Source organism: Pelobates fuscus, chromosome 3, assembly GCF_036172605.1.
Source record: "Pelobates fuscus isolate aPelFus1 chromosome 3, aPelFus1.pri, whole genome shotgun sequence".
Lineage (NCBI taxonomy): Eukaryota > Metazoa > Chordata > Amphibia > Anura > Pelobatidae > Pelobates > Pelobates fuscus.
In genome coordinates, this window is record NC_086319.1 from 23,004,681 (window position 1) to 23,028,960 (window position 24,280).

The following is a 24,280-nucleotide window of genomic DNA, read 5'->3' on the forward strand; positions in this document are numbered from 1 at the left end:
ATGATACGGGTCCTAGCTGGTCTAACACGTTTCAATGCCATTGACATTTCTGAATCCAGACATCATCAAACAGATGGTCATATTGATCTCAGTATCCAGAACTTCAAACGCAAACTTCGAGAACACATTCCAGTTTGTACTTCTCTTTGTACCTCTTCTTCCAGATTGTATTTTAAAGCAAACTGTTTCCTTTCAGCATTGAGTCTCAGGTATGGTGTCTACACAAACACTGCACTCCCTGTGTTGTCATGTAAATGGGAGAGATACCTGCTAGCTCACATGTTCACCGTTAACCTTGGAACTGAAATGGATTCACGCGGGAATTACTATTTTTATGGTTAAAATAATTATATGGGAATATTCTTCAAATCAGCTATTTTTTCCACCTAAAATTAGCATTGACTCTATCCGCGCTCCACAATTTGCAGTTATGGCTTCTATTTTCACAATGTTGCTACCATCAATATATTGGTTACTAAGAATTTATAGATTTGGTTTAAGGTCTTGTCTGTGTTTTGTTTCTTATGAAACTTTATTCATTCATTTCTGCGTAACTTCACTCCCCCGTCTAGACATGGTCCTTCGCTGGAGCAGTTAGTTACATTGTAACAGATATGAATGCGAGACCTTGAACGACTGTGTGATTGTAGTAACAATACTGCCATCATCTGTGCATTGCTTGTTTATATTTTATATCATGTATAATATTATTTTATGTAATTACTGTCATATTATTACAAATATTTGAAAAAATACAGTTCACACAATTCAAATCCAGTATAATTCTAAAAATGATGAACTACAGTGTCAAGTAATAAAGAAACGAATAGTCAGACGACAAGAAATATATAATCTAAGTAATCTGTTTCTCCAAGCACCATGAATACTTGAGTGATTTGAAGTGGTCATGGTGTCTGGATTCCATATCTACAGTGTTTTGCTATAAATCGCTGCACATAGAGAGTTTAACCACTCGGCTGCCGATTGTGTAACTCCACCTCCGGCAGTGCATCTAGAGCGCAACTTTCTCAGCCAATGATTGGCGACCTCCGCAGCTTCTGGCATTCGTGGCTCTACAGAAGCCGTAAGTGCATCATTGGACCGCCAGGGAGCATCAGAACCTGGCAGGAAGAACACTCCAAGCACTATAATCACTGCACCCGACTTTAGTAGTTATGGTGGCACTGTCTATAGTATGATGTCACACTGTTTTAGCATGGTTTGGCAAATTAACCCGGGTCCTGCGGAGCACCGGCACCACATGCAGTTTTCTCCAGAAGGAGCAAAGTAAACCAAGTGCAGGACTGCGCTCCCTGATGCTCTCAGCCAATGGACATATTCCTGCATGATTCTGATATGTTCTTAAGACCAACCTGAACTTTCCTGTCTGAGAAGGTAGAATAACAGAATAGTAAACCACGCCAGAAGATACTTAACGGTGAATACAGCAAAGTATAATTTTTTTTCATTCGGAATAAATATGGTTGATGAAGGGATATAAAAGGTATGCCTAATTTACCCTTCAATCCCCCTTTTTCTTTTTCTTCCTTATTACCCTTGGAGATGATAATCTGTATGACTAAATGTCATATATATCAAAGAGAGCGCAGAGAGCCGAAAAACTTTGCTTTCGGGTGACGTAAATTATGCTACCTCCCATCACGGCTATGGTGTCTGACGAGACACTGGGAGTCACAGCGCGTCACTTCCGAGCGATGCATGCGACCCCAGCGGAAGCAGGAAATGGAACAGCACACCGGATAAGAATTGAGATAGTAAGACTGCTTGGTTTCCAGACGGACTATTACTTCTGAAGAAGCCCAAACCCGGGCGAAATGCATCGAGTAGGGACTGGAAGCTCCTTTTTAATATATAGATTTTATACTCTGTATTAATAAAAAGTTATTGTTATTTTCCACATCCCTTTTGTTTTTTGTTGTTTTACTTTCTCCTGGTGCTATTGGATTCCTGCTCATCCAACATATCCCTTGGTGGGGATTATACCACCACAAGCTTTCATCACTAGAGCAAGTTATTGCTCTGGAAATCGTAAGTAGGATACCTTTATTTATTTTACTGTATATTATTCACTATATACTGTACCTTTGGATTTTATTCTGCTTTTTCCTAACGGCTGCTGAGAATTGGACACCAACTACAGCCACTATCCGTATATCCTAAGACGGGGATTATACCGTACAGGCGCTACACGGCAGAGCTCTCAGTAGCTCTGCAAAGTGTGAGTTAGTCTTTTATTTGTTTTTTTATACCCACATGTGTTAAATTTTTCATGTGACATATTGCACTATTATTTTTTCCTGTTTTTATCTCTTTGAGGGTTATATACACCGCTACAATATTGGACTGCCTTTAGTGTATGTATATACCATTACTTTGCTGTATTCACTTTAAGTATCTTCTGACGCGGTTTACCATTCTGTTTTACTTTTACTTTTGGTCACTACAAGCAGGGATTGGGAAGTCTTGCTGGTTTACTGCTGCCCTCTATTTTGTTATTTTAGTGAGCGCCTAACCCTTGTTGCTTTTTGAGAATGTAGAATGCAGCAGATAGGACTTCACTGGGGCACTCCTGTCACCACATAACCAGGCTGTAGTAGTTATGGTGTTTGGAGTTTTCTTTAAGTGTAATGGGTGAAATGACTGAAAATGTACATAGTCACCTATGTTGTAAGAGAGCAAATTTTTAAAGTATTGGGTGCAGCAAATATCTGGAAAAATACCCTTAATATATTGAATATGTTTATAATTTTCAAGCCTTGTATCCCTCCCTTCCGTTAGAAAACCTCCAAACACAGTGTGAGGCTGCAACTACTTACAGGTAGAATATTCTAATATAACGCTACCAGAAATGGCATTACATTGAATTTAGCAATACGATTAGCAGCTTAAATAAACTTATTCTATCAGATGTAATTAAATTATCCTGTATAGTGCGCTGATTTCTGCAAGAAATTGATAAAATCTTGTATTTTCATTTTGTAACCTCTAATCTGTCGGCTACTTTCAACTTGAACAGTTAGTTTTTGTGGCTATTGTTTGCCTAATGAATGCAATTATATCTTTAAACCTTGTACCTGTTTGATCTTTGGATGAATGGATGAAATGCAATCTTCTGATTGGCTGTGCTGAGATTGGATTTGTTAGCTCGGGCTATTTAAGGGGAGGGAATAGTCAACTGAGATTTATAGAGCCTTGATTCTTCTACTCTACTGACCGACAGGTAAGGAGCTACTCTGGGATCTCCCTGCTGATTGCTGCTCTCTCTGTGCCTTTCCTATAGTATCTGAGCTATCTTCTGAAAAGTATAGTTTGTAACAAAATGTGTGTCCAATATTCTGGGCTTATTCATATAAACTAAAAATTTCACTTTTTTTATGTTACACTCACTCTAAGGAGTGTGCTTTGTGAAGTTTCTGTTTGTATTTTTGTAGTAGTTTATTGCTTATATATTTTTTTAGTTGATAGAAAATCCAGTTTGTATGATTTGACGCTAAATTAATGAAATTAAAGACACAAACCTGAATTGTACATTTCTCCCCATTGGTAATATTTTAGTCTACATTTTGTGTCACAGCTCACAGTGTACAAACCCTTTAACATTGCCTTAATCTATTTTATTTTTTATGTTTTTATTTTTCCCCAGATATATGAAAATGCCATCATTCAACCTGTTTGGATATTTCATCTTATTTGGTCTTTATTTTAACTGCTTTAGTGCCCTAGTAAGTTCTCTAAATTGACGTTCATACTATGTAAATATATGTTAACGATTTATTATTATTAATGGTAATATTGTGATGGCACATTGAGAAGGTTATTTTATAATATGTGTCCATTAGTCAGTGCTGATTACTTTGATAATTACTATTTATAAACTGATTATTTATTAAATTTATTATTTATTTGAATTACTGACATTTATTTCTTTGTAACCATTTTTTTCTTTCCAGCCTGTGACAGATGATCCAGTCTATTCAGGTAAGTTGTGTTTAAGTGTGCTGTTATTCAATGCTTTCCACTCTCAGCAAACCTTACTGTCTGTAAACACCTAATACATGCAACGGATTTAACTCTAAATGCTAACCTTGTATTTCAATTAAATAATGCTGCTTGGTTACGTCTGATTTTAAAAACCTGAACAGTAGCAAATAAAAATCCGAATGTCAAAGCTGATCCAAATATATAGTTGATTTTAAAATACTTTCCAATCCAGCTATTTTCACAGTTTAGCTCTTTTAGTGTCGATTTTGACATTCTGATTCCATTTGCTATAATTCTCACACTTTGAGTGCGGGAGTGAGGATAATGATAAGTTGGTTACTATGGAAGCGCCGGCCTGTACACAGGATAACAGGCGTTCTCCAGGATAACCAATCAGGACAGCCCATTCACCAAGCACTGCTTAAAGGCCAACTTTCATCAAATTAGAATTTCTTATTTTTTAAAAGTTAATTACATTTAATGAAACTTGATGATATTCTTTTTTAATTATGTATTTTGATATTTTTTTTTTATTAAGTTCACTTTTCTATATAACTAAGCAACCATGTTGGGTCAAACTCTATGGTTATCTTACCGATTGCTTCTCAATCTAACTTGCCTCTGCTGCAGTATGACACAGATCACACAGGGGAAACACAGCAGCAGGAAAGTTAGGCTGAGCAGCAGTTGGTAAAATAACCATAGAGTTCCACCCAACGTGAGTGGTTTATTTATATCTACAGCACAAGCCGACTTAGTTTATTAGTTTAATAGCTATTACTTAAAGGCTGTAATAATACCAGTAATTAGGCTTTTTTTTTATCATTAGCAAAATATCTGCAAAGTGTTATTTTGTATTTGTATTTATAATTTAGCAATAAATATGTTACACAATAATATGAGATTAAGTTACTAAACACAAGTTGCAGTGAACTGAAAACAGTATTGCAAAATGTAGACAAAAAATGATGATATTCTCACCTATAGACACCGCTTGGCTATTTTATTTTAAGATTTGCAATTTTAAAGGGACACTATAGTCCCCTGAACAGCTTTAGCTTAATGAAGCAGTTTTGGTGTATAGAACATGCCCCTGCAGCCTCACTGCTCAATCCTCTGCCATTTAGGAGTTAAATCCCTTTGTTTATGAACCCTAGTCACACCTCCCTGCATGTGACTTGCACAGCCTTCCATAAACACTTCCTGTAAAGAGAGCCCTATTTAGGCTTTCTTTATTGCAAGTTCTGTTTAATTAAGATTTTCTTATCCCCTGATATGTTAATAGCTTGCTAGACCCTGCAAGAGCCTCCTGTGTGTGATTAAAGTTCAATTTAGAGATTGAGATACAATTATTTAAGGTAAATTACATCTGTTTGAAAGTGAAACCAGTTTTTTTTTCATGCAGGCTCTGTCAATCATAGCCAGGGGAGGTGTGGCTAGCGCTGCATAAACAGAAACATAGTGATTTAACTCCTAAATGACAGTGAATTGAGCAGTGAAATTGCAGGGGAATGATCTATACACTAAAACTGCTTTATTTAGCTAAAGTAATTTAGGTGACTATAGTGTTCCTTTAATTTTCAATTCAAAACAATTGGATATATAATGAATAAACCTGCATTTTATTTGTTCAGATTTGCATTTTAATAATTATTATTATTACATTTCAGGCCATGACTGCTCAGATATTTGGCTGAGAAACCAAAGCTCTGTCAGCGGCGTTTACAGAATTAAACCTGTTGGAGCTACAAATTCTTTCCAGGTAGGAAATGTTACCACAACTTGCTGCGAAACGTTGGTCAACGGAGTCGAAGGGCTGTTAAAAATCATTGTTTGCCTGGTGTCGATTAGTTTATTATACAGGGAATCCTGGTATAGCTGGCGATTCTTTTTTTTCTCCATTTTGCTATTTTGGCCTGATATCCGTGATACCCTTTTTAAATTGATACAAATGCCGGTTCCATGAACTGCTGTGTAATGTCTACATTATAGATTGTTTTATTGACTAGTAGCCTTATGTATTTAGTTTCTGGATTCTGGACGATAATAGAAATGTAAGTTATTTGTAAAGTCCAGTGGACATTTACCAATTCCATAAAGTATTGGTTATTTAATTGCTATATTTTAAAAGTCCAGTGGCCATTTACCAATTCCATAAAGTATTGGTTATTTAATTGCTATATTTTAAAAGTCCAGTGGCCATTTACCAATTCCATAAAGTATTGGTTCTTTAATTGCTATATTTTAAAACTCCAGTGGCCATTTACCAATTCCATAAAGTATTGGTTATTTAATTGCTATATTTTAAAATACTACCTAATGGTAACTAAATGTTCCTGTTTGACCTGCAGGCTTTCTGTGAAATGAAGGCGGACGGTGGCTTGACTGTAATCCAAAGCCACAATGGAAATGATAAATTGCCCTTCGACAGATCTTGGGTGGACTATAGAGAGGGATTTGGAAAGCTAACTGGTAATTGCTGAGAATTATTTTTTATGACCTTCAATACCAAACCTGTTCGTACAATAATTTCGCACTAATCCTGTGCAGGTCCTTGACTGACAGAGAAACAAACTGTTACCCTTGTAGTACAGTTACTCCTTCTGCTTCGGCCACTGACGCTGTGTAGGGTATTAGGCCTTTCATTGCAGATGGTGCCACTGCTGGGTAAAGAAAGGAAAGCTTTAGAGTGGTGTGTTCAACCTACAGCACTTCATATGTTGTGGACTACATGTTCCTGGATGCTCTTACAGCCATAATGTATTTAGCCAACGTGTTTAGAAAATTGGGCAGACTAGATGGGCCGAATGGTTCTTATCTGCCGTCACATTCTATGTTTCTATGGTTCTAATGCTGGAATGCCGAATGGCTGCCTACCCCTGCTGTCCTTTACAGGTCTAGTTTTTTAGAAAGGAATTTTATTTATTATATAGGGCATTATTGTCAGATACAGACGTGACATATATATAGTTTATTGCTACACAGTGACTAAATCCCACGGCAGCATTTGAAGACCCCATACCATTCCTCTTGTGTCTGATTTTTTAAATGTATTATTTAGATCTGTGATTTCCAACCCATTTCTCAGTTCAAACCAATAGTCCACATTTATGCATTTCCCTATAAATTTCCAATGGAGATACTAATAAAACTGCTGGTTTGCTTTGAGATCTGGCTTAGGAACAGATAATGCATACAAAAATGGCAAAAACAATATATTATAACTAAATGCATTGTATATTGACTTCTGAATGTGTAGCATTTCCTGTAAATTCTCTGTCTGTGTTGTATCTGAAAAGAATATTCACTAAACCAGGAAGTGAATCAGCCAGTTACGATGCTCATTATTTCTTGCACTGCTTAGCTGATCCCATAGGCAGTACTTTAAATCCACAGAGGTTTCTGGGAGTTGTAGTTCAATTGTTAAAACAAGGAGGGAAGATGAGAAAGTATAAGATTTTAGAGGGAGACTAATTTTAATTTAAAGAAAAACTAGTGAAGATTAATAAAATAATCCGTTCAACATAACTAGCTGTATCCTACCCTGCACATTACACCAAACCAAATGTACGTGTCTGCCGGCAGCGCCCCTTTAAATAGATAGAGACAATTCCCTGTGTAGGTACTGGGCTATTCTGTGCTTGAATGTGTGTGATCTCAATGTCATTTCTTTTTGAAGGGGAACATTGGCTGGGACTTGAGAAGATGTATCTGCTGACCCGTCAGGGTTCCAGAGCTGCAGACCTGCTTATCAGCCTGGGAGACTTTGATAAATCAGAGGCTTTTGCGCTATACAGTCCTTTTACCATCGGCTCCGAGGACATGCAGTACAGGATATCGCTGGGAAACTATTCTGGGAATGCAGGTACGGGGTCTGAAGATATCTGGACTTCCTTCTAAACACTGTCAGACGTATTCACTCAAGGGTTAGTTCTAAGGGAATTTCAAATTAAAGGGACACTATAGTCACCCAGACCACTTTAGCTCAATGAAGTGGTCTGGGTGCCAGGTCCCTCAGGTTTTAACCCTTCAGATGCAAACATAGCAGTTTCAGAGAAATGCTATGTTTACATTTGGGGTTAAGCCAGCCTCTAGTGGCTGTCTTCCGGACAGCCACTAGAGGCGCAAATGCGACGCTGGAGGCATATTATGCCTCCATTGCGCAGAGCATCCATAGACACTTGCTTTCCTATGGACACTTTGAATGCGCACGCACGCATGCGCATTCGACTCCGCTGACGAAGAGAGGTCACCAGCGGTGCTGGAGTAAGGTGAAAGGGTTTTAACCGCTTTGTTTTCCTGACACTATAGTGATCCTTTAAGGTCAAAATAGCCGAACTCGAAAAATCCTCTAAGTCAGCTGCTTTACGTTTGGCGCCTTTGGCTTACATTTGAAATTCCCTTTGATGTGTGAATATGTGTGTGTTTTTTATTTTTTTTTATTTCTGAACATTGTACTGAACTAACATATTACCTATTGTATCTCATATCCCACGGCTAGCCGGCATGTTTTGGCACAGTGGTGTTTCCAGAGAAGCAGCTAATTTTTTTAAAACTGCTGCAGCCCCAAAATCAATACTCACTGCCTTCCTTCAGAAATGGTCCTAAGATAGGGACTGTTCTAAGAAATCTAGGAGAATTAGCAATTATATAATAATAATAATAATATTAATAATAATAATAATAATGTGCATAAACAAATCAACTGTAATGGTTATTCTGTTATGGTTATTTGAAGACATAAAATCAATTATTATACTGAGAATTTCTAGATAAATAGCTTGGAGTGGAATAGACCCATCCCCCTAAATGGTACATTTTTTGTTTTCCTTTGATATACAGATACCTCTAGAAAACAATGCAAATATCTGGAGCCTGAATATAAAAACTGGCTGCTTAGAATGTTCTACTCCAATATAAAGATCACATCTAATAAAGATTTATTGTGATATAGTGAAAATACTTCCAGTTCTGTTTTGAAATATGCTAGCCCATCCAAACTGAGACCCTCAACTATCTTTGAAAAGCCAACAGAATTCTGAGAACAATCCAGTGACCATAAAGTACAACATGATCCGTTATCTAGTGTAATTTGTCCAACGATCCAGCTATTGTGGGTGATATAACGTGCACACTGAATTAGAGAACGCATTTTACATTTACTATGTGTTGTCACTTTAAAAGCTGAACTGTTACTTTGATTTAATATTTTTGGATACGATTTTCAAAAATTTTCATATTTTTAAATAAACCTTTAAAATTTATATTTTTTTTAAATATTAAAATATCAAAATTACTATCATATATAGAAACTATATCAAAATTTAAAAAAAAGTCTAAATAATTAAAATATTTTTAAAAATATGAAATAATTTAGAAAGTTTATAACAAAAATATTAAATCATTTAAAAAGCTAGTCCGAAATATTAAATCAAGGTCTACATTTATATTTGCCTACTGTTGCTGAGAATTGAATTTGCTACTTCCCCTTATTTTTATCAATACCAAAAATTGTTCCTTTCAAATGTTGTCAGTTTAGACAGCAATCTAAATTATTTTGTCTTTGGAATAATGTATTCTTTTTTTTTTTTTAATCGATACTTGTTTTAGGAGATGCTTTCAGAGCAAAGTCCAATCAGGATGGGAGCTCTTTCAGCACCTGGGACAGAGACAATGACAACTGTGATCCATGCTTCGTGGGTGATATAGCCTTCAACAACTGTGCGGGGGATTATAGCTCAGGCTGGTGGTTTAGTGGATGTGGAATGGCAAATCTGAATGGACGGTGGCGCCCGGAGTGGAGTTCTTTTGCCTGGCGTTCCTCTGTGTCTTGGGAAACATATCGAAGCTTCAAGTCTATGAAGTTTAGTAAGATGTACATAAAAAACTATTTATGAGAACAATTTACAAAAGATATGTCATATATATATATATAAGAAGTGTTTGTTCATAGTGTTTGTGTCATTTTTAAATGGTCTTGAATATATTTTACTTATTCATTGCAAATGATTGTGTGTTGTGTTGTTAAATAAAAAAAAAAAGACATCTCCAGTCTCGCTCTGTATCTTTTTGAAAGAAAAAGGCTAACAAGCAGATATTTAATGTTTTCCTTTTAAATAATAGAAGTAAAACCAAACAAACAAACAAAGATCATAAGATCAAAAATAAAAGAATACAAAAAAAGACAATTATCTAAAAGTATGACGATAAAACGGAATCACCGGTGTAAATATGCTCCCCCCATGATGTACTGAAACATGTAAAAGACACCATTAAGGTATAATATAAATAAATGGGCCATTCTGGTAGAGTTCATGGCCAGAGTAATGTCACGTTATACTCACCATTCTATAGGTAACGGGTAAAATTTCAGGTTTATTCACTAAACTCTGAATTGTAACAAACTGATATATGCATAGGAAAATTCTAGTGAAAAATGCTGGAGAAATTCTGTAACTTGGCTATCGTCAAAGCTTGGCTATTGTGGCCTACATTGTACCATTCCGATTTTAATTTACTAAATAAACTCACTGTACAAACAAAGTGATTTAACTTCTAAATGGCAGAGAATTGAGCAGTGAGGCTGCAGGGGCATGATCTATACATCAAAACTGCTTCATTAAGCTAAAAATGTTTTGGTGCCTCTAGTGTCCAAGTAAGGAATAGCAAACACCGAAAAATTGTAAAGTTTAACATTTTAGTATATATTGACAATGCTCTTACAACAGACTAATCAAGTACACATTAGTTTGATATAACATAACCTTTACTAGTAAAATATTTAAAAAGGTATTGAAATATTGGATTCGGATCATGGTAGTTATAAGAACCAAACAGTAAGAGATGAGGTCCTCCTAAAATAATTCTAACTGAGCTATATGTACAGGACGTTGTTTCTAACTAGACTAATGAGACTCAACCTACTAAGAGATGGCTATATATAGAAAGACCCAACCTATTAAACCTATACATGTGATCCATACACATATATATATATATATGTATATGGATCACTTTTGTGATTCAAACGGATATGAGGTTCTCTAACTACTGCTGAGAATTAAAGCAAATCAGTGAACTTCTAACAGAGGTCATCATAAAAAAACTGATTTCTGGGGAGAAATTAAAATTCATGCTACGCACCGAATAAACTATGGCAAAATTTTTGTTGTTTGCCAAAGGTCCACAAGGACTTGAAAAAACCTCCAGGAATACTGTCTTAGAAAAGAGTTTAACTGATAACTGTAGTGTCTTTGTGGAGAAAATTCTACGTCCCCTTGTGTTGATGTTACCATCATACAATCAGGACACCTAATCCGCCATAGGAATGTTGTCAAGTCTTCAACGTACCAAGTCATCATGCTTAGCCAGCCTGGACATTGTGTCCCTTTTATACCAGCATTCCACATGGGGCTGGACTTGAAGACTGTAGATGTCTGTTGCTCCGATCTAACTTATACTCCTAGTTGTGCATTTTTGTTGTGAAACTATTAGTTATCCTCAGGCATAATTACTTTGTATTCAATAGCAGAGTATTTACAAAACCGGGGGAATGCCATGGGTACTTGTTGTGCTCCCAACTGTGCTAACATGTTCTTGGCGTGGTGGGACCAGTACCATATATACCATCACCTTAATAATTAGTATCAATACATAGATTAAAGAATCAGTCTGTGGCAGGGCGATGAGACTTATTTCCATAACTGGGTGACTGTCCTGAATGACAATGATGTGGGCCTCAACCTCACATGGATATTGTGGATTAAATCTATTGAATTCCTTGATCCTGCCATTTTTATTGATGACAATCCGAGTATAACATATACAGTTACAGGAAAAGCTCTACTGGGATGGGTGGTCTAGTGATGTGGTATTAAAGGGTCATGGGTGCTCTAAAGAAAAGATCCTTTTCCCCACCAGATATATATTCACAAAACAGCAAATGAATACAAGGCACACCAGGAATTGCACATAACTTTTTTTTTATTCATGCAATACAATAATGCATTTAACAGATAGGAAAAGTACATAATACCGTGCAAACAATCGTCCCATAAATACTTCAGATAAATATAAAGTGCTAAAAAATAAATACTCACACCCATATAATATGGCATACTAACCTAGAGCAGGATACATGTTTTTCATTCCCCCAGCCACCCCATGTATGTCATTCTCCTATGTGTATCAATCCCCCAGTCCCCCATGTGTCTCATTCCCCCAAACCCCCATGTGCCTCAATTCTGCGTCCCCCATGTGTCTTATTCCCCAAGCCCCCATGTGTCTCATTCCCTCTTCTCCCTCCCCCATATGTTTTACCCGCCAGTGTTGATTTTGACGGGAAATTTCAATCTAGTTTTAATCATTGTCTTTTGACTAAAGGCCATTTTAGTTTTAGTTGTATTTTTTTCTTTGACACAAGTCTTTATTTGATTTTTCATGTTACAAAAAAAAAAACCAAAACATTCATTTTACCTTCATTGATATTTAATATGTATCACCATTGATTATTTCTTTAAAAACTTCTAAATCATTCCGCAGAGAGAATCTAGTTTCGCTTGTTTCTTCAAATTCCTAGATATGCCAATATTAAATGCCAGAGAGGTATTTAAAATGTTTTCCCCATCTTGGCATGTCAATATGAAAAAGGAGGAGCTAAGGGGTCCGATCACGATTTTACAACCAACATTTTCTACAGAAGTTTCATGAGTTTTTGTTTAGAGCTTTTAATGTTTCACTCTCCCACCATATATGGTAATGTGTACCTTATTTGCTTACATCTCCAGCATTGGTCTGAATGATTTTTGTTAATCTTACTTAATTTGGCAGGGACCATGTACCATCCGTATAAAACTTTGTAATAAAGATCAACTAAGTTTATGCAATGTTTACTTTGCTTTACAATTTTTATCACTCGTTTCCATTCTTGAGTTTCAAAGCTACTGTTTATCTCTACTTCCTGTTTATTTATTGTTTCTTTAATAAAGGATTTAGAGAATCGCATCAGTTTTAGGGAGCGAGATCTTTTATTTGAAGTGTTGGTATTACTTAAATAATGTATGAGCTCATTTCACTCAATAATTTGTAAATTTGACAAGTAGTTCTTAATTTTTAGGTATTTAAGATAGTAGTGAAAATTGAGATTGTATGTGTGTAAATGAGATTCATTTCCCATTCATAAAAATATTTGATATCTGGCTGATCCCACAGCTCCTCCAACTTTTCAAGTCTAGATCTTTCATATTAAGTTCCAGGAGTTTTATAGCAGTAGACATAGTTCTAGAAGAAGACAATTTTAGTTGTATTTTAATCCTCTGAATTGATTTAGTTTTAGTTTAGTTTTAATCTCCAGTAGAAACTATGACAAAAAGTGTTAGTCGACGAGATTATCACTCGTCTACAGTCATCTGTCACCCATACACCAACCTATGACTTGGTTACAACCCACCACTGGAGTCTTTGCCAGCGACTACTGCAAGGCCTGCAATTTCATTAAACCCACTAAAAAAGAAATTAGCTCAATCATGAAAAACCATGTCAAACTAAAATAATTTGTTAACTGCTCTTCCACCAACATTAATTACTTTGAAAATTGCTCCTGAGATATGCAATATATTGTCAAGACCCTCCAGCAATTCTGCAGGAGAACGTGTCAATTTTGATTCACATGCACCTGGAAACACCAATTTCATGACATATTCATAATTCTCACTATTGTGAAGCCTCAAATCTGTCATTTCAAGCGATTGAAAAAATCAACCGTTTCCCCAGGGGTATAAACCTAAAATTATTACAAAAGATACCAGATGGATTTATGAATTTAGGACCTTGGGCTAGAAGAATAATGTAATTACACCATTTTCTAGGGACACAATAGGCACCCAGACCACTTTAGCTCATTGAAGTGCTGTGTCCCTGTCACACTTTCTTGAGAAACATTGCAGTACTAAGACAGCCTCTGTTTGCCGTCTACTAGACAGCCAGTAGAGTTGCTTTCGGGAGCTTACCATACTCTACGTCGCGTAATTGACGCTGGACATCCTCTCGCTTTGCATGAGGACATCCAGTATCAGTGAAATCCCTGTAGGAAAGCATCAATTCAATGCTTTCCTACGGGGACATCCTAGAGCTTGTGCATTAAGTCCCCCTATCGGATGACGTCGGAGGAGTCAGAGGGCTGACACAACACCGAGGGACATCGGTGCTGGAATCGGGTAAGTTACTAAGGGTTTCTAGCCCCTCTATGTTGATAGATACTTTGAGTTTGCCATGACAACCGAACCAACGCTTCAGATGGGTGGGTTTTCGCCAGTTCTATCCATCATCGGCCTATAAGTATTGATTTAACTCAATCTTTTTTCCTTCGCGGGGATCAATCCTGCTGATATCTCGGGAAACCTTCCATTTGGCATGATTAACCCCTTAAGGACCAAACTTCTGGAATAAAAGGGAATCATGACATGTCACACATGTCATGTGTCCTTAAGGTGTTAAACTATTAACGCTACGTTTATACAAACATATTTGCTTTTCAGGACGATTCTCGACACCTGAGAAGCTGGGAGTGTGAATCAACTTCGGTTGCCCCATGTGACCACAGCCACATCCACAGCCAACCACAGTAAAGGACAGGGTATTTAAACCCCGGTTATAGCAGTGATTAGTGATCACTCCTGATGATCCTGGCATCCTGTTTTACTTGCTATTTCCCAGCAGCCATTCACAAGTTACAACTTTCTCAAAATGTAACTTTGCTTTGCAGATGGATTTTATATGGCACATACCTGCTTCCCTGGTGGGGAACAGCAGCCGGCTGGCAAATATGTAGGTACTAGCCAGTCTATTTTTTAGCTGAGTTACAGTAGGGAACACCCAGTCTGCTCTTTCCCACTAGAGAGGTCTGTTTGCCCTTGACTTTATTATTACCTTCCCATTTTACCAGCTTGCCCCTCTATTACTTGCTAAGAGGTGGCTCTCAGGATCCAATATCTTTCTGGTTTGAATTGTGACCCCTGGTGGTTGATTTTTACAACTGCACGCACCACATCATAACACTTTAAGTGGTGTCTGTAAGCACTTTATAGACTTTAGCGACCCCTGTTGGTCATTATTCATTGTACACAGATTAGTGATTAGTGGATTTTCGGGTGCTCCTGGACTGCACCCTAGTGGCAATTGAAACATTTGTAACTGCCTTTTTTATAGACTGGGTTTTTACATAATTAGTGGGTTCACATCACCATCCTGCACACATGTTGCCTCATTGGGGTCTTTACAAACCATGATGCCAGTGTGCGGGTGATGCCACAGAATTGTTGGGGATCGTCCAGGAAAGTTCTGAGTTTTTAAATGCCCGGGTCAATTCCCAACTGTTGCAGATTCAGTGAATATTATGTATCAACTCAGGTAGATACGTTTATACCAGACATTATCCCGGTTATATACGTCAACACATTAATACTATCAAAATTGTATTTTGGAAGTCTGCATTAGAAGAATATTTAACCCCTTAAGGACCAAACTTCTGGAATAAAAGGGGATTATGACATGTCACACATGTCATGTGTCCTTAAGGGGTTAACCATTTTTACATTATAGTTTTTACATCTACTGTATATTCAAAAATATTTGCTTGTTAAGCTATTTTTTCATAAGTATTTTTAAAAGAAGAGGCATAGGATCGATGCCCCTGTTACCTCTTGTCTCATAACCTTTAGAGTGTAAAAACACGATTGATCTAACAGAGTATTTTATAGAAATGTATCTCTGAACTGTACTTAAATTAGCTCTTGCCCTAAGTTCAGATTGTATTTTACAGGTTTATTCTCTAAAATCTGAATTGCCCCGAACCGAATGGGGCTAAAACCATCTGGCTGCATACAGACCGCATTGTTGATATTGCTGATGGAATTCATCAATGTCCGGATTTTGTCATTTAATTCTGAATTTAATCTGTATTTCAGCCGGGCCGAATGCCACCATAAAGCCGAAATCTGGTCCGAATGCCTGGATTAAAAAAAATCTGAATGATTTGCCGACAGGCTGCGCTAGCATACAAATAGTTGAAAACCTTCGGCAGCACAAAGGTTAATTAGGTGGTGGCTGAAACATTTAAGGGTACACCATAAGACAGAAGGTGCTACTGCCCCATTGTCACTCACTTTAACAAATCTCCTAATTTCAGTTTGTTAATATTCTGAATTGGAGTTAAAAGTCAATAGACTTTCGTTAAGTCTCTATCTAGTTCTGTGCTTATATTCCCCATTGTTAAAAACTTTAAGAAAAACCAAAGCATGATTGGTCCAAACTATTGAACCAATATCGACCTCTAGAGACATATTCCAGGCAATTTGGGGTGGTTTAAAAAAAATCTATACGTAAATAGGATTTCTGAACAGGAGAAAAGAAGTGCATCCTCGTTCGTTTGGATGAAGCACTCGCCAACAATCATATAGAGAGTTTGTTAGAGAGTCCTTAATCTCCTTATCTAGGGACCTACTGCCATGCCTATCTTAGGAGGTGCTTCTGTGATAGTTGTCTTATTTTGGATTCACTACACAATTAAAGTTGTTTTGAATGACTAATCTTCCGCAAAATAAAGTTTACATTTTATTTTATAATACCTTTCAAAATGTCAATGGATCTGGATTTGGAGCACATATATTAACTAATGAATATAATATATTATAACGTTTTACTAGTACAATTTGATGGTGACCATTATCATCTGAAATATAGTGAATTAATTAATTTATTTTAAAAATTACTATGAAATCCTTTATTATCCTTTAGATATTACTAGTAATGGTTGGTCAGCGTTGGTGGTACCAAATAGGGTGCTAGGGCTTAACCCTAATTAACTTAGAATGATTAGATTTCAAGAGATCCCAGAAGGAGTTCCCTAGATTGATATTTATAAGGAATACGTTACAGTCCTAAGAATGAATGCAGCTGTGATAGAATAGAGGGAAATAGATACAATTTGGTAAGAGAGTAATTCACTTTGTTACATATTCAGTAGTTTATTAGAATTTATTTATTAGTTGCTAAAATAAAAACTGACCTAGAGTGTGACTCTGTTTACCAATTAAATTAGGGTGTCTATTAACGTAATGGGAGTATCAATAATCCCTCTAAATAATATGAATCAGACTCCAATTTCTGGGTCTGTTTTATAGTAATAGAATGCAATTATCTAGGCCAATCCCAGGGTGGGATCGGCTCTCAACAAGATTAGAAAGGATTATTAATAAGTGCTTAAATGCTGTATAGATCCATTGCCGTTCTGACAAATATACTAGCTGCAGCTACCTGCCAAATGCTAGGCTAAATAGTAGAGTAAACTGCTCATAGCTCTCCCTGTCTGCACCTTTGTGGGTGCTAATAATATCAGCTGTCATAGCTGCAGCCAATTTGTCAGAACAGCAATGGAGCTATACAGGAAGAGTTATAGGATTCACTCCTTTTTGTATTGTGGATTCTACTATTTTACTTGATAGCCCTTTCCCCTCACTGTGGATGGTGTTACCTCCTATAACTATCTCAATTCCCCTATCTATAATTGGCATCATCCTTAAGGGGTTAAAGGACCACTAAAGTGCCAGGAAAACATACTCGTTTTCCTGGCACTATAGTGCCCTGAGGGTGCCCCCACCCTCAGGGACCCCCTCCCGCCCGGCTCTGGAGAGAGGAAGGGGTTAAACACTTACCTTTCTCCAGCGCCGGGCGGGGAGCTTTCCTCCTCCTTTCCTCCTCCTCTCCTTCTTCCTTGCGACGTCATCGTCTGAATGCGCATGCGCGCAGAGGCTCTAGAGGCTGGATTAACCCTCAGTATAAACATAGCAGTTTCTTGGCATCCCCATTTTAGGTTGTCTATATTGGAAGTAACCGTTTAATGACTCTTTCCCTTTCAAAAAACCCCGTCACTAAGTCTTCAGTGATTCTTCAGTGATTAGTGATTCTACCAATCTACTTCCCTAATACTTCCCTTACCTTTTGTGTCACTATAACCCACTCCCTCTAACATGTAAGCTCATTGAGCAGGGCCCTCAACCCCTCTGTTTCTGTGTATCTAACTTGTCTGGTTACAATTACATGTTTGTTAGTCCACCCTTTGTACAGTGCTACGGAATTTGTTGGTGCTATATAAATATAATAATAATAATAATCTTGTTGAGAGGAGACCCCACCCTGGGATTGGCCTAGATAATTGCATTCTATTACTATAAAACAGACCCATAAATGGGAGTCTGATTCATATTATTTAGAGGGATTATTGATACATTACGTTAATAGACACCCTAATTTAATTGGTAAACAGAGTCACACTCTATGTCAGTTTTCATTTTAGCAACAAATAAATAAAGCCTAATACACTACTGAATATGTAAGAAAGTGAATTACTGCAAAGTGTTCCTTATACAGTTGCAAGAAAAAGTATGTGAACCCTTTGGAATGATATGGATTTCTGCACAAATTGGTCATAAAATGTGATCTGATCATCATCTAAGTCACAACAATAGACAATCACAGTCTGCTTAAACTAATAACACACAAAGAATGAAATGTTGCCATGTTTTTATTGAACACATCATGTAAACATTCACAGTGCAAGTGGAAAAAGTATGTGAACACCTAGACTAATGACATCTCCAAGAGCTAATCGGAGTGAAATGTCAGCCAACTGGAGTCCAATCAATGAGATGAGATGGCCTTAAGTTCTCCTGCAAAGGTCCCCAAGACAAAAAAACTAAATTTAACAGACATACTACATATCATTCTCACAAACCAAGAACTGCTTAAAACTAAAATTCTACATCTCCCGCCTGCTGCCAAAGGGAACAACAGGTTTTATAAATATTGGAACTCCTTCACCCTGGCATGGATAGGGGCCAGGGCAGGGGACAAAAGCCCTCCAATTTATAAATATTGTTAGGAGCAAAGGAACTTTGTCCCCCCTAATTATAAGTGTTAGGGCCCCTACCTGCTGGCATTATTGGGGATCAGGGATGTGGAGAAAAAGTAGTCTTAAAATGTAAGGTAACCCACACCCAATGCACACGTGTTGGGGCACGCAACGAGGCCTATTCTAGTAATTGGGCAGCATTGACTGGCCAGTTGCTAGCTTTAAAAATCTAGTAGACATGCCCCCACCTGCCATTCTTCCATTATAGCAAAAAGACAGTCTTATTGACCCCCATAAGATTTTTATTTACATAATTAATTTAAAAAAAACATTTATGTGCCGGCTGGCTAGCAAGTGCTGGGCAGCTGCCACATAATTAATCCTGGCACCAGGGTTTTTAACTATTTGCCTAGGGCATAAAGTAGGTGAGCCATAATTGGCGAGAGTGGATCCTACCAGCCAGGGCCGGACTGGGATAAAAATTCGGCCCGGGCATTTTTTTATCACAACGGCCCACTAAGAAGGGGCGGGGCAGAGAGGGTGTGTTTTGTCGTCACTAACGACAAACACGCCCCCTTCTCAAAGTGCAGGCCAGGGCAGACCATGCGCAGAGCTCTGCTAAAGAGCTCTAGCATGAGAAAAAAGCCCTGTATTTGTTCTGCACAGTGCAAGCAAATTTAATAACATGCTTGCACTGTGTTTCCTTGCAACTTGTCTCTGGTGTCTCTATAAATGGATACCAGGAGACAAAAATGCCAGGAAAGAGTATTGTGCTGTGTTTGGAGCCTGCTTGTGGGATTGTGTGTGTGTGTGTGTATAGAGTGAGCTGATTGTGGTGTGGTATTGTGTAATAAGGTCGGTTTTAGTTGTGTTGTGTTTGTGGTGTAATGTAATGCATATGTGGCTAGGGTCTGTAGAGAATGTGTGTATAGGGGATGTAGCATGTGTGCATACTGGCTATAGTGTGTGTGTGTGTGTGTGTATATGTGATGTAGTGTTTTAGAGAGTGTGTGTTTAGGGGTGTAGTATGTGTTTGCTTACAAGGAATCTAGTGTGTGTATAGGGTATCCAGAGTGTGTATGTCAGGAATGTAGTGTGTGTGCGTGTGTATATATATATGTTTGGAAGTATTGTGTATGTGTGTGGTGCAGTGTGTTGGGGAAGTTCGGTGTGTATGTGAGGGGTGCAGTATGTGTGTATGATGGATGCTGTGTGTGATGTGTGTGAGGGTGCTGTGTATGAGGGTGCTGTGTATGATGTGTGTGAGTGCTGTTTATGATGTGTTTTGTGATAGTGCTGAGTGTGATGTGTGTGAGTCCTGAGTGTGATGTGTGTGAGAGTGCTGAGTGTGATAGTGCTGTGGATGATGTGTGTGAGTGCTGAGGGTGATGTGTGTGAGGGTGCCGAGTGTGATAGTGCTGTGGATGATGTGTGAGAGTGCTGTGTGTGATGTGTGTGAGAGTGCTGTGTATGATGTGTTTTGTGATAGTGCTGAGTGTGATGTGTGTGTGAGTCCTAAATGTGATGTGTGTGAGAGTGCCGAGTGTGATAGTGCTGTGGATGATGTGCGTGAGTGCTGAGTGTGATGTGTGTGAGAGTGCTGTGTATGATGTGTTTTGTGATAGTGCTGAGTGTGATGTGTGTGTGAGTCCTAAATGTGATGTGTGTGAGAGTGCCGAGTGTGATAGTGCTGTGGATGATGTGTGTGAGTGCTGAGTGTGAAGTGTGTGAGAGTTCTGTGTGTGATGGGTGTGAGAGTGCTGTGTGTGAAAGTGCTGTGATGGGTGTGAGAGTGCTGTGTGTGATGGGAGTGAGAGTGCTGTGTGTGAAAGTGCTGTGATGGGTGTGAGAGTGCTGTGTGTGATGGGTGTGAGAGTGCTGTGTGTGAAAGTGCTGTGATGGGTGTGAGAGTGCTGTGTGTGATGGGAGTGAGAGTGATGGGTGTGAGAGTGCTGTGTGTGAAAGTGCTGTGATGGGTGTGAGAGTGCTGTGTGTGATGGGAGTGAGAGTGCTGTGTGTGATGGGAGTGAGAGTGCTGTGTGTGATGGGAGTGAGAGTGCTGTGTGTGATAGTGCTGTGTGTGAATGTTTGAATGGATTGTGTGTGTGTGGGGTAAAAAAATAAAAATTAAGCAGTTATAATGTCCCCCCCTCCCTTCTTACCTTTAGCCTGGGAGGGGGGGACCGGCACGCTGGAACCTGGGAGAGTGAGGGGGGGGGACCGGAACTCGCACTCCGACAGCATCCCTGGTGGTCCAGTGGTCTAGCCTGCGGGCTAGAGTTCACTCTCGCGAGATCCGGTCGTTGCCATGGCAAGATAGAGCTCCGCCGGGTCCTCTACCTCCCTCCCCAGCCGCATGTGCCGCAGGTCTGTCCAAGTGGGCCGGTGAGGGAGATCTTTGATCTCCTCACCGGCCCTTCATTGAAAACAGCGGGGCCGGCGCTCGGATAGTGCCGGCCCCGCATAGACCGGCAGGGGAGATCCTGGGACTTCCCCTGCCGGCCTCGGCCCATGGCCACCGCGGCCCACCGGGCATTTGCCCGGTGTGCCCGATGGCCAGTCCGGGCCTGCTACCAGCCACCATCTGAGAATTGCCAATGTGGTTGGAATTCAGTAATTTTGGTTGAATCCGGTCATTTAGTAAATAAGCCTGTGAACCTCAAGGTTTTCAAAAATTCAATGACTATTTATTATTATTGTTATTGTTTTATTTAGAAAAAAATCAGTAATAAAAGTATTAAAAGCCATAAGCCCTGACTTCCAGAAATGTCACATGACTCTTGGTTTTTCTCATTTACATGATACGGGTCCTAGCTGGTCTAACAAGTTCCAATGCCATTGACATTTCTGAATCCAGACATCATCAAACAGATGGTCATATTGATCTCAGTATCCAGAACTTCAAACGCAAACTTCGAGAACACATTCCTGTTTGTACTTCTCTTTGTACCTCTTCTTCCAGATTGTATTTTAAAGCAAACTGTTTCCTTTCAGCATTGAGTCTCAGGTATGGTGTCTACACAAACACTGCACTCCATGTGTTGTCATGTAAATGGGAGAGATACCTGCTAGTTTTCCTTTAACCTTGGAATTGAAGTGGATTCACACGGGAATTGCAATTTGTATGGTTAAAATAATTATATTCTCCAAATCAGCTCTTTATTACCTAAAATTAGCATTAACTCTATCAGCGCTCCACAATTTGTAGTTTAGTGTTCCTGTTTTTTTTTTATGTTACTGCCATAAAGTGTATCTATCAATATATTGGTTACTAAGAATGTATAGATTTGGTTTAAGGTCTTGTCTGTGTTTTGTTTCTTATGAAACTTTATTAATCAATTTCTGTGTAACTACACTCCCCCATCTAGACATGGTCCTTCGCTGGAGCAGATATTTACTTTATTTTGGTTTTCCTCCAAACAAATATATATACAAGGCATTGAACAACTATGTGATTGTAGTAACAATACTGGCGTTATCTGCGCATTGATTGTTTATATTTTATATTATGTATAATATTATTTTATTTTATATCTGTCATATTATTAAAAATATATATTTTTAAATACATAGTTCACACACAGTTTCGAGTGCAATAAAAACAAATAGTCAGGAGACTAGCAATATATAATCTAAATAACCTGATAAAGGTTTTCTCCAAACACCATGAGTACTTGAGTGATTTGAAGTGGTCATGGTGTCTGGAGTTAATATCGGTGACTGTGTTTTGCTATGAAATGCTGCACATACAGAGTTTAACTCCTCTGCTGCCGAATGTGTAACTCCACCCCCAGCAGCATTATGTCGTTATCAAACAGTGCAAAAGTAGAGTTCCAGGCTGGCTAATATGAATTCTGTGTAACTATCATTGGACAGAATGTTATCTATTGGCTAAGAGTGACCACTTAACTTTCTCAGCCAATTAAAGGCAGCAATTGCAGTTTGTGGCATTTGTGGTTCTGCAGAAGCTGGAAGCACATCACAGTATCACCTGGGAGCATCAGAACCTGACAAGAAACCAGGAACGATGGAGAAAAAATTGGCAAAAACAATGTGCCCATAACCAGAGAAGCAGTCCAGGGTACCCCAGATATCATAACCACTACAGTGAGCTTTAGATGTATGCTTGGTGAGCACTCAAAACATCATAATCACTGCAACTAGCTGTAGTGGTTATGGTGGACAGAGTACCTTGGTGCTGCCCACAGTAAAATGTCAAAATGTTTAAGCATGGTTTGGCAACTTAATTGAGTCCCTAATATAAAGCCATATTTATGCCATCACAAATGGTATAAAATGTAACTTAGCAGTAAGAGTAGTTGACTAAATAAACTTGTTATATCAGTTGTAATTATATTATCCTGTATAAGTGCATTGGAGTCTGGGTAATAAATAGCGATAAATACGAAAATGGGAGGTGGTCTCAAAGCCAGGGAAACCAAGGTCGGATGGACCACCACCACCGAGGTCACCAGAGCTGTAATCCCCTATATCCACTAACAGAAATATACAAATAATTAGAAAACACTCTAAAGGACCCCAAAAGATAAGTAGATCAATTAGGGGAGGGCAGTAAAGAGTAAAAGAGAACCCTAACTTTTATTTCATAACTAAGGTAAGCTGAAAAAGGTATAAGGTGAAAAAGCAATAAGAATGACCACAAGCCAGAGCAATAAATCATGAACTTAGTAATAGAAAATAACCCCATTACTAGTGGAAGGAGAGGGAATAGTATATTGGAAACATAAATTGATCAAAAAGATAAATGTATAAATGAAAAATTACACAGGAAAACGAAAAGGTAACCAATAGGGAAACGCGCTAGAAAACTTGGATCAAACCAAAGGTTAGAAAGAAAAATTCACAGAAATATCATTCAGACCCGGATTACCATGGCACCATAGTTTTCACTACTAGTGCCCACATGAACCTGCCGGCCCTCAGACATAAATCGGTACAAAATAAAGTGCTACCCGTAATGTGCAAAAAGAAAAGAATTTTGTTTCTGCGAATTAACACGCCGTCATCAGGGAAATAAAAAAAAATGGATACAATCTTGTATTTTCATTTCGTGACATGTAATCTGCTGGCTACTACCAACTCGAAAAGTTAGTTTTTGTGGCTATTGTTTACCTAATGAATGCAATTCTATCTTTAAACCTTGCACCTGTGTGATCTGTGGATGAATGGATGAAATGCAATATTCTGATTGGCTGTGCCGAGATTGGATTTGTTAGCTCGGGCTATTTAAGGGGAGGGAATAGTCAACTGAGATTTATAGAGCCTTGATTCTTCTACTGTACTGACCGACAGGTAAGGAGCTACTCTGGGATCTCCCTGCTGATTGCTGCTCTCTCTGTGTATTTCCTATAT

The 24,280-nt window shown here is 38.3% G+C and overlaps 1 protein-coding gene across 1 annotated transcript in view; it reads left to right on the forward strand.

Annotated features, from left to right (window-relative positions):
- Positions 1 to 24,280, forward strand: part of LOC134601587 (fibrinogen-like protein 1) — a 28,649-nt gene continuing 4,369 nt past the window's right edge. The window contains exons 1-3 of the mRNA XM_063446111.1: positions 1 to 209; positions 3,665 to 3,743; positions 3,972 to 3,999. Coding sequence (XP_063302181.1) covers positions 1 to 209; positions 3,665 to 3,743; positions 3,972 to 3,999 — 316 coding nt within the window. The remainder of the gene's footprint in view (positions 210 to 3,664; positions 3,744 to 3,971; positions 4,000 to 24,280) is intronic.